Genomic DNA, 23494 nt, shown 5'->3' on the forward strand with positions numbered 1-23494 from the left:
TAAGCATTTAATTTTCAATAAAATTCACTACTGCTGCTTTTTGTTCTCATAATTACCATCACTGGTGGTTTTCAAGTTCCCTGAATTCACCCATCAGAAAGTTTCCTCTCTGGAACTTCCCTGAAGTTCTTTCCCCTCCTTTCCCTCCTGCCCTTATATGAACTCTTCAGGTCTCTGCTCAGAGTCAGGAACCTCCCCCAACACCATGAATCTGGGATGCATGTGCTTCTCCAGTTGCCCCACCATTGCACATATTCGGTGGTTCGTACCATGGCTGAGTTTTCTGAACTGTATCCTCTCCCAATCTCTAAGCTTTGGGGTTGACCACTGGACTTCCAGCAAGCACATGGCACACCACTTGGCACAGGGCAGGCACTCAAGTATTTGTTGAATGACTGAACAAATGAAGTCATACTCTTTCTCCACCAAACCTGTCCCTCCTGCTTTGGTATCTAAACTCAACAGCATCTCTTCTGGTCTAACTGCACCGCCAGAAACCTCAGCTCACCCTAGGTCCCTTATTGTTCCTCAACAGACAACTGTGCATGCATCCTGTTGATGCTGCTCTAACATATCCCCCCTTCATCTCTTCTCCTTTCGCTAGAATCAGTTGCATTATGTTCCTAACTTGGCTCTCTGTTTCTTTGTCTCTCTCCTCTTCATCCCACTCTTCAAACTCCTACCACTATCTTTCTACAATCTTTTCAATGTCACCCCTCTTAACACTCCTCAATAATTTCCTCATCTCCAGAATTAAACCTAATTTCTTTTGTCCAGAAAGCCTTCCCGGTCCAGGCCCAGACTGTGTATCCACAGTTCTCTCTCAGTACTCTGCCTTGCCAAGCCTGCAGGAGATGACTACATTCCACGTCTCTCTGCCTTTGCTCAAGATCTCCTGTCAGTCTGGGCCATTCTCTACCTTCCTTTATCCAGCCAAGATCAACTCCTTCTTTAATCCAAACATGCCACACTTAGAGAGTACTCTCTCCTGAAAGAAGAGACTTCAGGTAACTCTCAGGATTCTCAAATCTGTGTTCCCCAGCACTTCATAAGTAACTTATCAAACTAAATTATAGTTCTTTATATTGAGTCAGTCTACCCTGCTAAACTCTGAACACTTTAGAGACAGAAACTCTCTTTCATTCTTTCAGTGACTATTACTAAGCACCTACTATGTACTAGACCCTGGTTTTATTTATCTGTATATCTCAGTATTTAATGCAGAATTTGATAGAGGTACTCAGTAACTGCTGAATTGAATGGACTTGCTTTTAATGCGAATAAAGAAGAAATATATGTCATTTTTATTTTAATGACTATTTAAACTCTCCCTCAAAGAGGCGAACTGTATTTCATCTTTGATGTTTGGGTTCCAGTTCACATTTGATAATGTGGAATACATCCCCCTGGGGCCAGTTAGGTGACTGAGTTGGGAACCAACCTGTTTCTCCAGTGCCACGCACAGACCAGTATGAGAATGAGGGTGGTGAGGACCATGACCAGCACAGGCACCAGGACTGCTGCCAAAGCAACATCTGGATAAAGAAGAAAAGACATCAATATCTAAGGCAGAAACCATGAGGGAACAGATTTAAAGGTTTAACCACACCCTTCAAAACTTCTCTATATTAAAAAAATACCTTAAACATTATTTATGAGACAAGACTGGTCATGAGTTCGTTCGTAACTGCTCAAGGTTTCAAGGATGCATGGATGATCATTATGCTATTCACTGCATTTTTGTGTATGTTTGAAATTTTTCATGATAGTAAGTTTTTAAATCACCAAAACAAAATTGAAAGGCAAACAATAAACCAGGAAAATATATTTTCTGCATATGTGGTATGTGATAAAGGATTAACATAATTAATGTATTCCAGAGTTTTACAAGTGAAAAAAATATAATAGTGACACAGGCAAAAGAGATGAACCACCAAAATATTAAAAAAAAAAATAGGTGACCATTAAGCATGCTAGCCTCACTAGAAATCAAAGAAATACAAGTTCAAATAAGAATAAGATGCTATTTTTGTTACCAAATTGGTAACCGTTTAAAAAGATAAAAAGACAGGTGTTTTCATGGGAATATAAATTGATACTATCTTTCTGGTTGGTACTTTGGGGCAATATGTATGAAAAACTATTATCTGGCAATTCCACATCTATAATTTATTCTTGGAAAAAATTAAGAATATATGCAAAGATGTATATCTTTAATGAGGTTCACTCGTCTATCTGCATAAGAGCGAAAAATCGAGACAAATGCCCAACAATGAGGGAATAAGTAAGTCACAGTATCATTCTTAAAGTGGAATACAATCTAAAAATTAAAAAACAATGCTGCAACATGGTAGCAAAATTTTTATAGATATGGAAAGGTTAACAGTGTAGTATTAAGCACAGAAAGAAGAATACAAATGTGTATATGCAACATGTGTATGAACAGGTCAGGACCCGATACAATGCCGGAGCTGGCGGGAACTTAGGGATCACTTAATCCTCATCTCACCCACAGATAAGGAATCGTGGGCCCAGAGAAAGAAAGTGGTCTGCCTAAGGTCATTCAGGACATTAGTTTCTTTCTTCATCCCTTCAATCGCCTACTCCCTCCCACTTCCCACTTATAGCAGCCAAGACAACAGCAGCGACTGCTGATATTTCCTGGAGGCTAAGCCATACACCGCATGACAGATCTGACCTGCAGCATCTTATTTATTCCTTACAACAATTGTATCCAAAGAGAGAAAGAAGCTGATGACATAGGAGGTAGAGGAAAAGCAATAATACTAGGCCTCTGAGGTCGGATGGGCTGCAAACCAGGGCACAAGCGAAGCGATTGGCCTTGGGTAGTACAAGGAACCTCCTTCCCATTGCAGTAGGATAGAAAATTAGAGGCGAGTTTGTAGTTTCCTTCTAATGGCTTTGTGAAGTCAGAGGGGTCACTATCTGAGAATGAGTGAAGCTCTCTTGGTCAGGGCCTTGAAAAATATGGAGAAGGTTTTATAGTTCTTTACTGAGAACACACACACAAAAGCTAATTAGGGAAACACAGAAAGACTGCTGGCCAGGGCTGAGGGCCCCACTGAGTGAGGACCTGGAAGTTATGGTGCCACAAACCTGACCATTACATGATTTGCTTGACCATTACATGATTTGCACCAGCATCACTCCCAACAGGTTGTGAAAATGGGAAAGAGGGGAGGTACACACAAAAGAAGTCATGACTCAGGCTAGCAAACACAGAGAATTCAGAAAAGCAAATGGGCTTTTTCCCTAGGACTTATGAAATTGGAGAGAACAATCAGGTTGAGATACATGCAGTACAATTTAATGAGAGGCTTTAAAGTTAACACCTACACATCTGCTCAAGTATGAAAAATATAAAAGTCCATACACACCACTGTTCCAAAGCACAGTTCTTGTCTTGAACTGAAAAGACTGCACATTCTTTATTACTCATTTTAAGTTTTGGAAGAAAAGACTTCAAGAACACTTTTAATCTTGAGGTTCTAAGATTCTATAATCAGATTTTAAGACGAGCAAAACTTTTAAATGACTGTTCTTCCGTCCAGTGATGTGGTCTGGGATTCTGCTCAAATGCATGCTTTCTGCACACTAGTAGGAGGCACACTAGGGACACAGAGAGGTTTTGCCTTCTGAGAATTCTTGCTTCTCTCTAGCTTCTGCTTCTAGCTTTTTCTACAGCATGTGAAAGAAACTGGTCTGTAGGGAGATAACTCAGAAGACAGGAAAGAAACAGACCTGAAAAGTCGGAGAAAGTTATCTGAATCTAGGCAAATTTTCAGTTTTAGAAGAAACAAAAAGTGCTAAGAGTTGAGAGCACAGAATATGAGAATGGTTCGTTTCTATGTGGTACAAGTTATTCTAAATGAATTGCTTTCTCTTCTCTGCACTTTCCTGAAAATGAGTAGAGTTTTTATCTGCTAGCACCAATAACAACTCCAATATGACATTGATGCTTTTTTCTTAACCAAAATTTGTTTTTCAATAGCTAGCAAAATTGAAGACGTATTATATTTCATATGTTTTAACAACTTATTTATCATTCATAAAATTTGGAAGTAAATTCTACTTGTAAATTTACTTTCATAATATACAATGGGGAGGGGGTTCATTTTATGCTATGGTTTTAGTTACTTCTAGAAATATATCTATTTTTTAAACCTGGGAATCCACGTTTAGCATTAAGGGGGAAAAATCACAAGAAAACATCTAGAACATAGCAGTCACCTTTAAACATTTAAAGAGCAATTCTACACAGTACCAGAAAAGAGACCTTAGAACAATGAGTTTTTCATTATAATTAAAGAGCATAGTGAGAGGAAAATAAACTAAGGGTTTAAGCTGGAAATGTTCTTCAGTCCTTAACTAAAAAAAACACACAGAAAACACTATTATGTAATAGATGTTAATTTTTGAGTTTGCATACCTTTGGTTACATTTGGAGTTACAGTAGTATTTTTTATATCAGGAGTGGCAGTTGTTTGTTCTGTCTGTGCAGGAAATGCATTGCCACTGCGAGGTTGTAGTGGTAGAGTAAATTTGGGGGCACGACCTTGAAAAAAATTTTAAAAACTCTTTATCTTTTTCTGACACCAAGTTGGTTATAAAGCTATTCTCACATTTAAAGTAGGCATACCTTTGGCTATTTTTGTAGGGACTGTAGTGTTCTTGAGGTCATTGCTGTTCCGAGGAGGTGGAGGGTGAGTAAGTTTTGGAGGACGACCTTGAAAAATGGTTAGGAAAAGTTTATACATCTTACTTATAAGATCATAGTGAAAAACAGTAATTTTAACCATCTTCAAAATGTCCTAAAATTCCTAATTCTTCAGAGTAATTTTAAATTTCAGAGAGAAATGTATCAGAAAGATAAATATTATACTCTTCATTGAATGCACGAATATATCCAAACATCTTAGTTTTAAAGTAAATCATCTAAAAATAATCTTCTTAGGAAGAAGAATAACAGGAAGGGGAATTATGTTGAACTCTAAAGCTATAAATGTGTCACCAGAGTTTGATATATTACCCATTCAGTTCATTTAATATATATGTATGGAGGGCATACTATAAGTCAGGTACTGTGGAGGCTTCAGGGATACGACAGTTAACAAAGTATTAAAAATTATATATACTACTGAAGGAAATTAGTCTCACTTTTAATTTATTCAAAGTAAAAGGCACTTAAGCTAAGGTGACTGCTATAATCTTTGGTGCGTTTGTGACATAAGTGCTCTATTATGTGAGACCAGATTAAAAACTAATAATATGAAGACCAAACCTGGAAAGCAGTCTCATTACATGATCTCATGAATAAGGCTATCTCTTCTTCCACTTGGAATTCTGGAAACTTTCTAATATCTGACTTTCAAACAGGAAAACTATTTATTTCTAAAAATCTCTTTAAGAAGATACTGCAATTTAGAGCTTAAACATAGAAACTGTAGCATTATTCTTAATTACTTTCTCTGAGAAAAGAAAACACATTTTTAATTAACATTCCAGTGAAGATAATGTCTTAAAATACACTGTTGCTTTACCTTTAGGAATAAACTGACATCCAAGCAGTTCTATTTTCATGGCAATTTTCTGCTGCCATTGTGTAGGATTCACTCTAATAAAACGTGCAATAATTGGTGGCAAAAAGTTATTACGCACATCCTGGTGATAATCTTTGTTGCCTTGAAATATCTTTAAAAAACAACAAAAAATTGGTACTTTACATCAACAGAGGTCAGGGCTAAGGACCCTCACTTAAACATGTTTTTGTTTAGTTTTTTTTGGTCTGGGCCTTAAATGGGATCTGCAAATTATGACATGAAAGAAGAATTAATTTCTAAGAAAATAAAATACTCAAAATTTGGAAAAAATGTTAAGAAGCTGTACATTTTTCATCAATATTTTACACATAAGGTAAATAGTGCATATGAAAATTTTATTATGATTTAAGAATTTAACAAGAGTACTAACTTGTCAATCAGGGAAGAGGGTTTCAATTGCAATGACAACTTTAATTGTACTAATAAATTAGTAACCCTAATCCTGTGGAATTAGTAACTACTTAAACATACTAATTTTATTTTAAAAGGAAAGCATAAATGAACTAAAGAAGCATTAGAAGAAAAGCTTTGCTTGTGTTCTTTAAATATTTTTCTCTCAATAAACAAAATGAGCATATACTAACAAACATAACAGATATACACTGCCACCTACTGGATAAAATGCATAAAGACAGTCATATATATGAATATATATATGAATATATATATATGCAGTTTTCATTCATTCTTGCCACTTGAACCAGAAAAATGACTTTGAAACACTATGAAATTCTGTTTTGTACCTAATTTAATGATTGTAACTAAATGGCAACAAATGTATTTTATAAAATATCCTTAGGTAGAAATATGATTTTAAGTGACTATCTCATTTCCTGAATTATTTCAAACAAATAATGATAGTATCTTACCCTGGAACAGCTCTTAAGTTATTTACAAAGCATTTTCCTGTGATTAATTCAGAAGCAATTCATAACAACCCTGTGAAATATGCAAGCCCTACTTTTGCCCTAATATTGTTTAGAGAGTTTCCAGACCTCATTGCAGGGAGGGAGATTCCAAACAGAGCCTGGTGGGCTGACTAAGTGGAGGAGACAGAGCTCAGAGATCAGGGAGGCCATTCCTTAGCATTTGCAGAGCAAGTAGAGGAGAGAAGAGAGCTGCACAGAAAGAGAGGGAGAGGGAGCGAGAGAGAGAGAGAGAGAGAGAAAGAAAGACTTCTAGGTATATGCAGAGGGCTTCTTAAATCTTTGCACATAAGGAAACTACTCTGGAAAAGAGCCAGAGAACAATTCTCAGTGCTCACACAAGGCTGAGAATAGCTCACATTCTCAACAATCAGAGTGGAGAAACCTCATAATACACCGGGTATCAGGTTGAGTACTCAGAAGAGCACTGTCTCAGTAGTAAGGAAAAATTAGCCCTAGACAAACGCTGCTCTCAGGTCCCATCCAATGAAGCTTGAAAGTAATCCTTGAAAAGAACAAATTGTTTCCAAGTAACTTAATTGCATAGCAAGATAACTCAAAAATATTTAAAGGAAAAAAAAAAAATCCAGCACCAAACAATGTAAAGTTAACATTGTCCTGTCTGGCATCCAATCAAAAACTATTGGCATGCAATCTATGACCTATAATGAAGAGAAGTATTAACGAACAGAAAAAAACCTAGATATTACACATGGTAGAATTAGTAGACAGGGACATAGAAAGATATTATAAATATATTCCATATATTCTAGCAGGTAGGGAAAAGCATGAGCATGTTAAGGAAAGACATAAAAGAATTTTTTTTAAAACCTAAAACTGAAAATTTAGAAGTGAAAAATAGTATAGCTGAGATAAAAATACACTGGATGGGATTAACAGCAGACTAGACATTGCAGAAGACAGAATAGTGAACTTGTAGACAAAGCAATAAAAATTTCTAAAATAAAACAAGCATAAGAAAAAAAATTTATCAGCGTATCAATGAATTGCAGAATACCTTCAAGGGTCATAATATCTGTGTAATTAGATTTAAGAAGGGGGGAATATTTGAAAAAATATGGCCTCAAATTTGATGGGAGAGAGGCGGGGCAAGATGGCAGACTGGTGAGCTGTATGTTTTAGTTACTCCTCCAGGAAAGTAGGTAAAAAGCCAGGAACTGCGTGGACTGGACACCACAGAGCAATCTGTCTTTGGGCATACTTCATACAACACTCATGAAAACGTGGAACTGCTGAGATCAGCGAAATCTGTAAGTTTTTGCGGCCAGGGGACCCGCGCCCCTCCCTGCCAGGCTCAGTCCCGGGGGAGGAGGGGCTGTCAGCTCCAGGAAGGAGAAGGGAGAATTGCAGTGGCTGCTCTTACCGGAAACTCATTCTACTGATTCAAACTCCAACCATAGATAGACTGAGGCCAGACACCAGAGACTCTGAGAGCAGCCAGCCCAGCAGAGAGGAGACAGGCATAGAAAAAAAACAACACGAAAAACTCCAAAATAAAAGCAGAGGATTTTTGGAGTTCTGGTGAACACAGAAAGGGGAAGGGCGGAGATCAGGCCTTGAGGCGCATATGCAAATCCCGAAGCAAGGCTGATCTCTCTGCCCTGGGCACCTTTCCTTAATGGCCCTGGTTGCTTTGTCTATTAGCATTTCAATAACCCATTAGATCTCTGAGGAGGGCCGTTTTTTTTTTTTTTTTTTTTTTTTAAATCCTTTTTGCTTTTTCTAAAACAATTACTCTAAGAAGCTCAATACAGAAAGCTTCAAAGAATTGAAATTTGGGCACGTCAAGTCAAGAGCAGAACTAAGAGAGCTCTGAGACAAAAGGCAATAATCCAGTGGCTGAGAAAATTCACTAAACAACACAACTTCCCAAGAAAAGGGGGGTGTCCGCTCACAGCCACCATCCTGGTGGACAGGAAACACTCCTGCCCATCGCCAGCCCCATAGCCCAGAGCTGCCCCAGACAACCCAGTGTGACGGAAGTGCTTCAAATAACAGGCACACACCACAACACTGGGCGTGGACATTAGCCTTCCCTGCAACCTCAGCTGAATGTCCCAGAGCTGGGAAGGGGGAGCAGTGTGAATTAACAGAGCCCCATTCAGCCATCATTTGAGCAGACTGGGAGCCTCCCAACACAGCCCAGCAGCCCAGAACTGCCCTGGGGGGACGGCACTCACCTGCGACATAGCACAGTCATCCCTCAACAGAGGACCCGGGGTGCACAGCCTGGAAGAGGGGCCCACTTGCAAGTCTCAGGAGCCATACGCCAATACCAAAGACTTGTGGGTCAGTGGCAGAGACAAACTGTGGCAGGACTGAACTGAAGGATTAGACTATTGCAGTAGCTTTAAAACTCTAGGATCATCAGGGAGATTTGATTGTTAGGGCCACCCCCCCTCCCCGACTGCCCAGAAACACGCCCCACATACAGGGCAGGCAACACCAACTACACACGCAAGCTTGGGACACCAATTGGGCCCCACAAGACTCACTCCCCCACTCACCAAAAAGGCTAAGCAGGGGAGATCTGTCTTGTGGAGAACAGGTGGCTCGTGGACGCCACTTGCTGGTTAGTTAGAGAAAGTGTACTCCACGAAGCTGTAGATCTGATAAATTAGAGATAAGGACTTCAACTGGTCTACAAACCCTAAAAGAACCCTATCAAGGTCAGCAAATGCCACGAGGCCAAAAACAACAGAAAATTATAAAGCATATGAAAAAACCAGACGATATGGATAACCCAAGCCCAAGCACCCAAATCAAAAGACCAGAAGAGACACACCTAGAGCAGCTACTCAAAGAACTAAAGATGAACAATGAGACCCTAGTACGGGATATGAAGGAAATCAAGAAGACCCTAGAAGAGCATAAAGAAGACATTGCAAGACTAAATAAAAAAATGGATGATCTTATGGAAATTAAAGAAACTGTTCACCAAATTAAAAAGATTCTGGACACTCATAGTACAAGACTAGAGGAAGTTGAACAACGAATCAGTGACCTGGAAGATGACAGAATGGAAAATGAAAACATAAAAGAAAGAATGGGGAAAAAAATTGAAAAACTCGAAATGGACCTCAGGGATATGATAGATAATATGAAGCGTCCGAATATAAGACTCATTGGTGTCCCAGAAGGGGAAGAAAAGGGTAAAAGTCTAGGAAGAGTATTCAAAGAAATTGTTGGGGAAAACTTCCCAAATCTTCTAAACAACATAAATACACAAATCATAAATGCTCAGCGAACTCCAAATAGAATAAATCCAAAAAAAACCCACTCCGAGACATATACTGATCACACTGTCAAACATAGAAGAGAAGGAGCAAGTTCTGAAAGCAGCAAGAGAAAAGCAATTCACCACATACAAAGGAAACAGCATAAGACTAAGTAGTGACTACTCAGCAGCCACCATGGAGGCGAGAAGGCAGTGGCACGATATATTTAAAATTCTGAGTGAGAGGAATTTCCAGCCAAGAATACTTTATCCAGCAAAGCTCTCCTTCAAATTTGAGGGAGAGCTTAAATTTTTCACAGACAAAGAAATGCTGAGAGAATTTGCTAACAAGAGACCTGCCCTACTGGAGATACTAAAGGGAGCCCTACAGACAGAGAAACAAAGACAGGACAGAGAGACTTGGAGAAAGGTTCAGTACTAAAGAGATTCGGTATGGGTACAATAAAGGATATTAATAGAGAGAGGGAAAAATATGGCAAACATAATCCAAAGGATAAGATGGCCGATTCAAGAAATGCCTTCACGGTTTTAACGTTGAATGTAAATGGATTAAACTCCCCAATTAAAAGATATAGATTCGCAGAATGGATCAAAAAAAATGAACCATCAATATGTTGCATACAAGAGACTCATCTTAGACACAGGGACACAAAGAAACTGAAAGTGAAAGGATGGAAAAAAATATTTCATGCAAGCTACAGCCAAAAGAAAGCAGGTGTAGCAATTTTAATCTCAGATAAAATAGACTTCAAATGCAGGGATGTTTTGAGAGACAAAGAAGGCCACTACATACTAATAAAAGGGGCAATTCAGCAAGAAGAAATAACAATCGTAAATGTCTATGCACCCAATCAAGGTGCCACAAAATACATGAGAGAAACATTGGCAAAACTAAAGGAAGCAATTGATGTTTCCACAATAATTGTGGGAGACTTCAACACATCACTCTCTCCTATAGATAGATCAACCAGACAGAAGACCAATAAGGAAACTGAAAACCTAAACAATCTGATAAATGAATTAGATTTAACAGACATCTACAGGACATTACATCCCAAATCAACAGGATACACATACTTTTCTAGTGCTCACGGAACTTTCTCCAGAATAGATCATATGCTGGGACATAAAACAAGCCTCAATAAATTTAAAAAGATTGAAATTATTCAAAGCACATTCTCTGACCACAATGGAATACAATTCGAAGTCAATAACCATCAGAGACTTAGAAAATTCACAAATACCTGGAGGTTAAACAACACACTCCTAAACAATCAGTGGGTTAAAGAAGAAATAGCAAGAGAAATTGCTAAATATATAGAGACGAATGAAAATGAGAACACAACATACCAAAACCTATGGGATGCAGCAAAAGCAGTGCTAAGGGGGAAATTTATAGCACTAAACGCATATATTAAAAAGGAAGAAAGAGCCAAAATCAAAGAACTAATGGATCAACTGAAGAAGCTAGAAAATGAACAGCAAACCAATCCTAAACCAAGTAGAAGAAAAGAAATAACAAGGATTAAAGCAGAAATAAATGACATAGAGAACAAAAAAACAATAGAAAGGATAAATATCACCAAAAGTTGGTTCTTTGAGAAGATCAACAAGATTGACAAGCCCCTAGCTAGACTGACAAAATCAAAAAGAGAGAAGACCCATATAAACAAAATAATGAATGAAAAAGGTGACATAACTGCAGATCCTGAAGAAATTAAAAAAATTATAAGAGGATATTATGAACAACTGTATGGCAACAAACTGGATAATGTAGAAGAAATGGACAATTTCCTGGAAACATATGAACAACCTAGACTGACCAGAGAAGAAATAGAAGACCTCAATCAACCCATCACAAGCAAAGAGATCCAATCAGTCATCAAAAATCTTCCCACAAATAAATGCCCAGGGCCAGATGGCTTCACAGGGGAATTCTACCAAACTTTCCAGAAAGAACTGACACCAATCTTACTCAAACTCTTTCAAAACATTGAAAAAATGGAACACTACCTAACTCATTTTATGAAGCTAACATCAATCTAATACCAAAACCAGGCAAAGATGCTACAAAAAAGGAAAACTACCGGCCAATCTCCCTAATGAATATAGATGCAAAAATCCTCAACAAAATACTTGCAAATCGAATCCAAAGACACATTAAAAAAATCATACACCATGACCAAGTGGGGTTCATTCCAGGCATGCAAGGATGGTTCAACATAAGAAAAACAATCAATGTATTACAACACATTAAAAACTCGAAAGGGAAAAATCAATTGATCATCTCAATAGATGCTGAAAAAGCATTTGACAAAATCCAACATCCGTTTTTGATAAAAACACTTCAAAAGGTAGGAATTGAAAGAAACTTCCTCAACATGATAAAGAGCATATATGAAAAACCCACAGCCAGCATAGTACTCAATGGTGAGAGACTGAAAGCCTTCCCTCTAAGATCAGGAACAAGACAAGGATGCCCGCTGTCACCACTGTTATTCAACATTGTGCTGGAAGTGCTAGCCAGGGCAATCCGGCAAGACAAAGAAATAAAAGGCATCCAAATTGGAAAAGAAGAAGTAAAACTGTCATTGTTTGCAGATGATATGATCTTATATCTAGAAAACCCTGAGAAATCAACGATACACCTACTAGAGCTAATAAACAAATTTAGCAAAGTAGCGGGATACAAGATTAATGCACATAAGTCAGTAATGTTTCTATATGCTAGAAATGAACAAACTGAAGAGACACTCAAGAAAAAGATACCATTTTCAATAGCAACTAAAAAAATCAAGTACCTAGGAATAAACTTAACCAAAGATGTAAAAGACCTATACAAAGAAAACTACATAACTCTACTAAAAGAAATAGAAGGGGACCTTAAAAGATGGAAAAATATTCCATGTTCATGGATAGGAAGGCTAAATATCATTAAGATGTCAATTCTACCCAAACTCATCTACAGATTCAATGCAATCCCAATCAAAATTCCAACAACCTACTTTGCAGACTTGGAAAAGCTAGTTATCAAATTTATTTGGAAAGGGAAGATGCCTCGAATTGCTAAAGACACTTTAAAAAAGAAAAACGAAGTGGGAGGACTTACACTCCCTGACTTTGAAGCTTATTATAAAGCCACAGTTGCCAAAACAGCATGGTACTGGCACAAAGATAGACATATAGATCAATGGAATCGAATTGAGAATTCAGAGATAGACCCTCAGATCTATGGCCGACTGATCTTTGATAAGGCCCCCAAAGTCACCGAACTGAGCCATAATGGTCTTTTCAACAAATGGGGCTGGGAGAGTTGGATATCCATATCCAAAAGAATGAAAGAGGACCCCTACCTCACCCCCTACACAAAAATTAACTCAAAATGGACCAAAGATCTCAATATAAAAGAAAGTACCATTAAACTCCTAGAAGATAATGTAGGAAAACATCTTCAAGACCTTGTATTAGGAGGCCACTTCCTAGACTTTACACCCAAAGCACAAACAACAAAAGAGAAAATAGCTAAATGGGAACTCCTCAAGCTTAGAAGTTTCTGCACCTCAAAGGAATTTCTCAAAAAGGTAAAGAGGCAGCCAACTCAATGGGAAAAAATTTTTGGAAACCATGTATCTGACAAAAGACTGATATCTTGCATATACAAAGAAATCCTACAACTCAATGACAATAGTACAGACAGCCCAATTATAAAATGGGCAAAAGATATGAAAAGACAGTTCTCTGAAGAGGAAATACAAATGGCCAAGAAACACATGAAAAAATGTTCAGCTTCACTAGCTATTAGAGAGATGCAAATTAAGACCACAATGAGATACCATCTAACACCGGTTAGAATGGCTGCCATTAAACAAACAGGAAACTACAAATGCTGGAGGGGATGTAGAGAAATTGGAACTCTTATTCATTGTTGGTGGGACTGTATAATGGTTCAGCCACTCTGGAAGTTAGTCTGGCAGTTCCTTAGAAAACTAGAGATAGAGCTACCATTCGATCCAGCGATTGCACTTCTCGGTATATACCCGGAAGATCGGAAAGCAGTGACACGAACAGATATCTGCACGCCAATGTTCATAGCAGCATTATTCACAATTGCCAAGAGATGGAAACAACCCAAATGTCCATCAACAGATGAGTGGATAAATAAAATGTGGTATATACACACGATGGAATACTACGCGGCAGTAAGAAGGAACGATCTGGTGAAACATATGACAACATGGATGAACCTTGAAGACATAATGCTGAGCGAAATAAGCCAGGCACAAAAAGAGAAATATTATATGCTACCACTAATGTGAACTTTGAAAAATGTAAAACAAATGGTTTATAATGTAGAATGTAGGGGAACTAGCAGTAGAGAGCAATTAAGGAAGGGGGAACAATAATCCAAGAAGAACAGATAAGCTATTTAACGTTCTGGGGATGCCCAGAAATGACTATGGTCTGTTAGTTTCTGATGGATGTAGTAGGAACAAGTTCACTGAAATGTTGCTATAGTATGTAACTTTCTTGGGGTAAAGTAGGAACATGTTGGAAGTTAAGCAGTTATCTTAGGTTAGTTGTCTTTTTCTTACTCCCTTGCTATGGTCTCTTTGAAATGTTCTTTTATTGTATGTTTGTTTTCTTTTTAACTTTTTTTTTCATACAGTTGATTTGAAAAAAGAAGGGAAAGTTAAAAAAAAAAAAAAAGAAAAAAGACAAACAAGGAAAAAAAAAAAAAAAAAAAACGATGTAGTGCCCCCTTGAGGAGCCTGTGGAGAATGCAGGGGTATTCGCCTACCCCACCTCCATGGTTGCTAACATGACCACAGACATAGGGGACTGGTGGTTTGATGGGTTGAGCCCTCTACCATAAGTTTTACCCTTGGGAAGACGGTTGCTGCAAAGGAGAGGCTAGGTCTCCCTGTATTTGTGCCTAAGAGTCTCCTCCAGAATGCCTCTTTGTTGCTCAGATGTGGCCCTCTCTCTCTGGCTAAGCCAACTTGAAAGGTGAAATCACTGCCCTCCCCCCTACGTGGGATCAGACACCCAGGGAAGTGAATCTCCCTGGCAACGTGGAATATGACTCCCGGGGAGGAATGTAGACCCGGCATCGTGGGATGGAGAACATCTTCTTGACCAAAAGGGGGATGTGAAAGGAAATGAAATAAGCTTCAGTGGCAGAGAGATTCCAAAACGAGCCGAGAGATCACTCTGGTGGGCACTCTTGCGCACACTTTAGACAACCTTTTTTAGGTTCTAAAGAATTGGGGTAGCTGGTGGTGGATACCTGAAACTATTAAACTACAACCCAGAACCCATGAATCTCGAAGACAGTTGTATAAAAATGTAGCTTATGAGGGGTGACAGTGGGATTGGGAATGCCATAAGGACCAAACTCCACTTTGTCTAGTTTATGGATCGATGTGTGGAAAAGTAGGGGAAGCAAACAAACAGACAAAGGTACCTAGTGTTCTTTTTTACTTCAATTGCTCTTTTTCACTCTAATTATTATTCTTGTTATTTTTGTGTGTGTGCTAATGAAGGTGTCAGGGATTGATTTAGGTGATGAATGTACAACTATGTAATGGTACTGTAAACAATCGAAAGTACAATTTGTTTTGTATGACTGCGTGGTATGTGAATATATCTCAATAAAATGATGATAAAAAAAAAAAAAATTTGATGGGAATTATAACCTATAGATCCAAGAAACTCTAGTAACTTCAAACAGAAGAAACATGAAGAAAACTACACAAAGGCACAGAATAATCAAATTGCTTAAAACAAATTAAAAAACCTAACAGAAGCAGCCAGAGGGAAAAAAGACAATACATATAGAGGAAAGAAAGTAAGAATGATAGCAGAATTCACCCTGAAAACAATGCAAGCCGAAAAACATGGATCAACATATTTAAAGCGGTGAAAGGAAAAACAGCCAACCTAGAATTCTCTACCCCGTGAAATGATTGTTCAAAAAGAAAGGCAAAAGAAAGTCTTTTTCAATAATTATAATTCAATGTTAGAAAGTTTTACAACATAAGCATGGATATTAATGTAGTTTCAAAAATTTAATTATTTCACAATATAATAAATATTATACAAATAAATATGGATATGCTAGGAGTAAAGAGTAGTCAGACTTGGGGGAATTGGCAGAGCAGGATAGGTATGGAGACAATATTATTATTTGCTTCAATGGGCAGAGGCTCACCAAAGATGAAGTTCACGGGATATCAAGTAAGAGAGAGGAAAGGCGGCCTTGAATAACAGCAGAAGTGTTCAGATCCATATGAAAGATAATAGGGAGTCTCTGTAGATTTTTGAACAGATAGAGATGAAAAAGGTGGTAACTGAAGATATATTAGCAAATCATACATATAATAAGAGAGACAGATGACAGGATCATATAAGTGAAAAAGAAATTCATAGGGAAATTTCACTGCATAAATGTGTCCATAATTCCAACTCTAGATGTCTTTGAGACAGGGAATTCCCAGTTACAAGATCCATGTGGTGGATCTTGTCCAGCCTGGGAGAAAGGGATAAAGATCTGGATAAGCTTCACCTCTGCCTACATTCCATCCTTTATCATCTGCTGTGACTCACTCCAGCACAGTTTTTTGCTAACCCAAACAATAATTTCATAATTACCATAGATGTTAAGGAAATTCTTCAGATAGGAAAGTATAAGTTTCCTAAGATGAAACTCGCTGGGATGATCTTGAAATGACCTCCCAATTCTCTAATGTTCTATAATTTAATATACTTTGGCCTATATCTTTTTTTGTGTTTTTCCCTCATCAGAGTATAGATATTAGGCTATTAGTCTGTGAACTGATAAAATCTGAAGTCCCTTTTGTAGACTTAACTTTAATAGAGTGTCTAAACAATTCAAGTTAAGAATGCAGTGACAAGAACCAGAAACATACGTATGCTTACAATCACCAAAAGAAACTTTGAACTAGAGAATTTTTAAACTGTAGGTAGGATAAAGTCAATAGCTAATACTACCTAAAATAACCAGCAGAGGGCAGTGTAAGACAAAAATGATATTTAATTTTTCTCTCTTTTTACACTGGAGAAGCTGCTGTGACCTAGAAAATGTTCAATTTTCGAAATGTTTTGTCAAATACCTTGGTAATCATTTTACCTTATCCTGCTCCACACCAGGCTCTCTGTACACAGTCCATTTCTGCCCATCATCACTGTATAGAATTCTATAGGCAGACACGTAGTAATTGTGCTCCACCATTGTGGATCCAGTGGTTATAATGCCTGGGGAATGAAGAGGCTTTCTATTAGTGCACACGGTCTGATTCCCAAAGTTGTTCAGCCTTGCAGCACAAATATTGTTCAGGTATTTCTACTTATGCCACATTTCCATATCTAAATGCATGAATTCAAAGGTTTCATCATAATAGGCGCTAAACCCTTGGCTTTATTCTCTTGTAGAAACAGGAACAATTATGGACTCATATAAGGAAAGAGCTATTTCGTTTTGGCAGCTTGTGCTCGTATCATTGTGAAATATATTTCAACTACTAAGAGTGACTTCCTGGGAATGAACAGATTAAAAATTATTATTATTTCAAGTACCAAAACAAATAATTCTTTTTAATAAAATTATCTCAACCAATCCCAAACAATTGTTCGAGCCATTTGCTAAATTCCCCTAAATAATTAAATTTATATGCAACATGTATGGAATATCAGTTATTCATAGCACTTAAATTGGATGCCTTAACCATAAATTTTCATTAATGATTTGTAAGAAATGGCTATTTCAGATGTCACAAGATCACTATACTGAAACACTACTGTGCCGGTTTGGATTATGTCCTCCACTAAAGACACGTTCTTTTAATCCAGTCTTGTGGGGTATTTGGATTAGGTTGTTTCCATGGAGATGTGACTCACCCAACTGCGGGTGGAAACTTTTGATTAGATTATTTCCATGGAGCTGTGGCCCTGCCCATTCAAGGTGGGTCTTAATTAGATCACTGGAGTCCTTTAAGAGGCACAGGAAGAGAGAGAGAAGCGGAGCTGGAGCTGACAGAGATGCTTAGAGATGCTTGGAGTTGAAGACAGAAGGATGTTTGGAGATGCTAAGCTAAGACATGAAGCCAAGAGTTTGCCCTGGAGAAGCTAAGAGAGAACTCTCAGACACTCAGAGAGAAATGCCCTGGGAGAAAGAAGCAAGGATGCACAGGAGCTGAAACAGAGGAGGTGAAAAACAACCCGAGACTAGCAGATGCCAGTCATGTGCCTTCCCAGTTGACAGAGGTATTCCAGATGCCATCTGCCTTCTTTCAGTGAAGGTATCGTATCCTCTTGATGCCTTAGTTTAGACACTTTTCTGGCTTTAGGACTGTAAATTTGTAACTTAATAAATCCTCTTTATAAAAGCCAATCCATTTCTGGTATTTTGCATAACAGCAGCATTTGCAAACTGAAACAACTACCTTAGAAAGAATCATATTACTCTGAAAAAGAAAAACTAGTGATAATTGAAAGCCATTTCCTCTCCCCTGCAATATTTTATAAAATCACCTCTAATAATATTAATACTAATGAAGAAAAGTTAAAATCATAAAATTAAATTTTCAGTGTCCTAATTTTCTATGAAAATCTTAGATGTTACCTACCAGGTTCCCAATAAAATCACTATTATAAATTGTTCCAGAAAAGTATGTCTCCTAACCTGTTATCTTCTTTTCCTTATTCAGATCTATTTGTAACCACTGGTATTCATCAGTGGTAAAAGCAGCCCAAGGGGGTCCAGGTTTTTTCAGCCTGGCCTTTTCAGGTTTCCAACTGTTTTCCCGCCCTGTATGGTCAGTCCACTCTAGCACAGATGATGCAGTTATTTGAGGATCAGCGATCACACCAGATTCCATTCCCAGTGTTCCGTAACAACCTGAAATAAAAAAGAAAGTAATTTGTTTTCCACGTATAAATTCAAAATCTATATAAACTGGATCACTTCAAACTTTCTATTGCACCTTTAATACCTTTAATTGACACATACTATACTAATAACATACAGTAATAGAGAAATCCCAAAATTAGGCAAATGTTTCTTGAACAAATGTCCACCTTTGTGCTTTGTTAGAAAACCTACAAACATATTTATTTTACAAGCAATATTTATTAGTATAATGGAGATACGTTACTCTTTTCCTGGATCACTCTCCCTAGATAACTGGATCACTTACTCCCTTACCTGACGACTTCAGGTTTTGTTATTATGTTACATTCTCTATAAGCCCTTCCCTGGCAAATCTGTCCCTTCTGTATTTCCTGGCTGTACTTTTCTATATCTTATCATTTTATGAACAATCATTTACTTATTCATTTGTTTATTGCCAACCTCTCACCACCCGAATATAAGCTCCAGGAGGACAGGATTTTGTTTATTTTGTTCTCTGTTATATCAGAACCAGAACAGGGCCTGACAAATAAAAGACACTCAATGTTTTCTACTGAATTAATGAATTACTTCCTTAGACAAATTCAAAAGTCACCTTTTCTAAGGAAACTTCCTTGTTTATATGATTGTTTCCCTATTAACATAAAACTTCCAATTTATTCTATTTGTTATATCAGTAAGTACCTCAATTACCTTACAGTATTATTGTGGTGACTAAATGGAAAGTACCAAAAAAAAAAAAAAAAAAAAAAAAAAAAAGAAAAAAAAAAAGGAATTGGCACAGGGTCTGGCACAGTCACTATTAAAAAATATTAGCTATTAAACAAATTCTATTAAGTTAAGTTACAACGAAAAGAAAAGCTTACCACTTGTCTTAAATGTAAAAAGACTTGTAGATAAGTGTCCCCTGAAAAAGAGGTTTTTTGGTTACACTCACATAACACACAGTATTATAGACTTGTTTTTATATTACTGTTTAAAGGAATATGGCTAAAAATTACACAGCTGAGATGTTTCTACCAAAAAGGTGTCTCATTCTAAGCAAAACAACTTTTGAAATCAGCATAAACAACTTTCTTTACAAGTATCTGGTGCCCAGTTTAATATACAACTGTGTATATGTATCCACATAACTTATAATATGTACTTATTTATTTCTTTTCCCTGAAATAAACTGACCCCTAAAACTTTTCTGTGGCACCTGCTTTTGGCGAAAGTATAATTCTCAGATAAGGAAGCTCAGGTTTACTGGGATAAACAGAGGAAAAGCTGGCTACTAATAAAACTGCATTTGTGAAAGGAAATCAACATGTCTGAAAACAAAAAGTTTCAGCATTAGAATGCCACATCACATTTGGATATCAAATGGGAATAGTTAAGCAGGGAGAATGGGGACAGGGTAGGGATAAGTCATAGGACTCCAAGAAACTTGGAGAGATAAGACTGTCAGTATATGATCCTTCCTTGAGCCTTGAGCATAACACTCAAACCATAAGAAAAGGATGCACCGTTTTTTGTTTTTTTTTTGAAGTCCTGTTGTGTATGGCCAGAGAGCTAAGAATGTTTTTTGCAAGTTTAAAGGGTTGTACAAAAAACAAAGAAGAATAAGCAACAAAAACGTGTGTGCTGTAAAGCCTAAAATATTTACTAGCTGGTCCTTTACAGGCCTCCTGCCCTATACAGTCCTAGGTACAGTTCATGCTCTTGTCTTCTGAATGAAACTGGCTTACTAACTGTGAAGAGAAGCTGGTTTCAACTAGGCTTAGAATTGCTTGCAGGAATGAACCTATCGAAGAGGCAAGAGTAAAGAAAAGGATAGACAATACTGTACTTCCATTTAATGTTTGATGATCTATTGCAATTTGTCCTGCTTTTGATGCCTAGCCTGCTTTTCAAAAGAGTAGAACAATGTAGATATCATGAAACTACAGTCTTAAAACAATCTTTTGGGATGAGAGAGGAATTCATTATAAATAATACTACTGCTCATTTATGTCAAAATTTCATTTACCTTCAAAGTATTTCAATTATCCTCAATCTATCCTGGGTCTATAAGGAACAGAGAAGTTACATTTTCTGATATCCAAATTAAAGATAAGTTAGGTTTTGGCTACAAATATCTAGATTCTTATCTCAGACTATTTTTTAACACTTAGAAAAGAAGGAAAGAAACATACCATCCTTCCAGATGACAACACTTTTGAAGTAGAATAAACTCAGATAGTACCATGTTGCCTATCCTCATGAAACTAACTCTTCAATACACTCAAACACTGAGCACACACAAATATGAATGTTCATTGCATGAATATTTTTCACTGACACTGCTAAAAGTGATATTGCTGAGGTCTAGTTAGGAGACTTCTAACCCTAGCAGTATGCGTATTTTAAAAAGCATGTATACTTACACAACAGAGGTGACGTTGTTTGCCAAAGAACTTTCGTAGTATGGGATACCTTTACTAATCACGACACTGATTTGGCCACCCAAAATGTTTGACACTACTCCGGCATGCACGCCAGCCATGCACAATGGTGAGGACTTGCAGAAGGAAAAAGAAAAGATTAGTTTCTAATTGGCTTTTGATAAATTCCTGAACAAGACACACTTTAACAGGAAATTGGTTATTCTGGGTAGTTTTCTTAATAAATACGGAATTATTAATCCTCTATTCTAGAACAGCTTTTTAACAAAAGAAAAGGAATAAAACATTACATATTGCTAAAAAGGAGCAATCCTAGAAAATAAATATCAAAATAAAGATATATAGCAGATGCACATCTACCTAATATGGAGTTAAAAAAAAATAAAGAAAAAAAATAAAGTTATATCACAACTTTAAAATAAGTCTATATCCAACTTACATCCCTATATCCATGAGGAATTGTTCCAGATATTTCAGCAAAAGGAAGCAGACAACCAGCTGGGCAGTACTTACTGAAAGATGAAAACAAGTAAACGAGTCTATAACACTGTACCTTCCGGGGAAAAATTTTTCATTCCAATGTAAATGAAATTTGTGAGCCAGTGACTCAAATTTTCTTTGCTGCTATTTATAACCTCCTTTATAACTTATGTCATGACTTTTACTAAAAATACATAAGATAAAATAAAGATAGAAATATTTTACTTAGTGTTTTTTCCCGGCTCTCCATCAGAAAAATAATCTGGGAAGGTTTTTTCCCTTCAAATTTTATTTATACATGCATAATATGGAATATTCTGATAAATCCAGAACATATGAAAAAGTACACATCACTGATATTCTCATCACCCTGAGAGAACTGCAATTACTAAAAAGCCCTTTCAGACTTTTTTCTATGCATATACATATAACGTATCTTCAAATATTTACAAAAATTATTTCATATTCTATATATTGCTTTATTTTTATTTCATAATGAATGGTATACATATTTCTACTGCAAGAGATAGTTCATCATTTTTAATAGCTACATGATATTCTATTTTATGGATAAACCCCATTTTATTTTACCAGCCCTTTTTTGAACCAATTTAAGGTGTATTAAAAAATGTTTGGCATTCATTCATTTATTCATTTACTCACTTTCTCACTCACTCACACCCACCCACTCAACACATTTATTTGACTGTCTATTGTGTTATCCATTAGGCACTGAGCTGAGCTAGGTACAAAGGTCAACCAAACAGATATGGCCCTTGTCCTCATTGAGCTTACATTCCAGTGGGGAAAGAAGACATTCAATTGATACTTACACAAATAATTGATTAGATTTTGAAACTGCTACACTTACTATGTATGTGCCAGGCAGTGTTCTAAGCACTTCATGTAATCAACAATACAACCCTAAGTGGTGAGTACTAGTATTATCCTCATTTTACAAATGAGAAAACAGAGGCAACTGTGTGCCCAGGACACACAGCTGCTAAGTGGCAGATGAGCACCAGAGTCTGTGCTCTTTACCCAGGGCTCTGTTCTACCATAGTCAGGGAATGGGGCTCTGAGGAAGTGAAGCCTCTGTGGAGGGCTAAGGAACATCACTGGAGCAAGCCAAGAGCACACCAATCAGAAGGAACAGTATCGCCATGAGGAAGGCCTGGGGTGGTCTAGAACTGAAGATGACCAGGGCAGGTGGAGTGCAGTGAGCAAAGAGTAAGGTTAGTCTGAGAGAAGGCTGGAGAGGTGAGCGGGGGCCAAATTATGCTAATGCCATGTGGACTATGGTAAGGAGTCTGGATTTTATTTCTATGTAAAAATAGGAAGCCACTAAAAGATTTTGACAGCTTACATGTACCATCTGATATATATATTTTAAAAACATTATTCTGTTTCCTTGGAAGGGATTACAAGGAAGCATAAGTGGAAGTTGGGACAGTTAGGCAGACAGTGCAATAATCCAGGTGAGAGAAGATGGGAGCTTGCATTTGGATGGTGACAAGACAGATGGAGAATGGAGAGCAGAAAGCTGTCCCAAATGGGTTCTCCCTGTGGCAGGGCTGCCTGCCATACACTGATGCCAGGGTCACATCTAACGACCTGGAGCTCCTAGCAAGTTCTCTCCTTCAATGAAGCACCTGGCCGAAGAGGACACCCTTCCAAGACAGAACCATTCTTGAAGACAAAATTAAGATTCTTTGGGGAGTGGTAGGAAGTTGGGGGTAGGTTAGTGAAATGGGCTTGAAAATGAAAATTATTTTACCAAGCAGAGAAGAGTAAAGAGACTCCAGGCAAAAGTCCTAAGAGCGCAGAGCAGTGTAAATAATACTGAGCAATTT

General features: G+C 37.4%; 1 protein-coding gene across 1 annotated transcript in view; it reads right to left on the reverse strand.

Annotated features, from left to right (window-relative positions):
* The window catches only part of DCBLD2 (discoidin, CUB and LCCL domain containing 2), a 111420-nt gene that overhangs the window by 6141 nt on the left and 81785 nt on the right, over window positions 1-23494 (reverse strand). The window contains exons 5-13 of the mRNA XM_037834170.1: window positions 21601-21673; window positions 21144-21277; window positions 19602-19642; window positions 18508-18723; window positions 16957-17081; window positions 5562-5712; window positions 4661-4747; window positions 4451-4576; window positions 1442-1535 (exon numbers count right to left, since the gene is read on the reverse strand). Of these exons, the coding sequence (XP_037690098.1) occupies window positions 1442-1535; window positions 4451-4576; window positions 4661-4747; window positions 5562-5712; window positions 16957-17081; window positions 18508-18723; window positions 19602-19642; window positions 21144-21277; window positions 21601-21673 (1047 nt within the window). The remainder of the gene's footprint in view (window positions 1-1441; window positions 1536-4450; window positions 4577-4660; window positions 4748-5561; window positions 5713-16956; window positions 17082-18507; window positions 18724-19601; window positions 19643-21143; window positions 21278-21600; window positions 21674-23494) is intronic.

This window comes from Choloepus didactylus, chromosome 1 (genome assembly GCF_015220235.1).
Source record: "Choloepus didactylus isolate mChoDid1 chromosome 1, mChoDid1.pri, whole genome shotgun sequence".
NCBI lineage: Eukaryota > Metazoa > Chordata > Mammalia > Pilosa > Megalonychidae > Choloepus > Choloepus didactylus.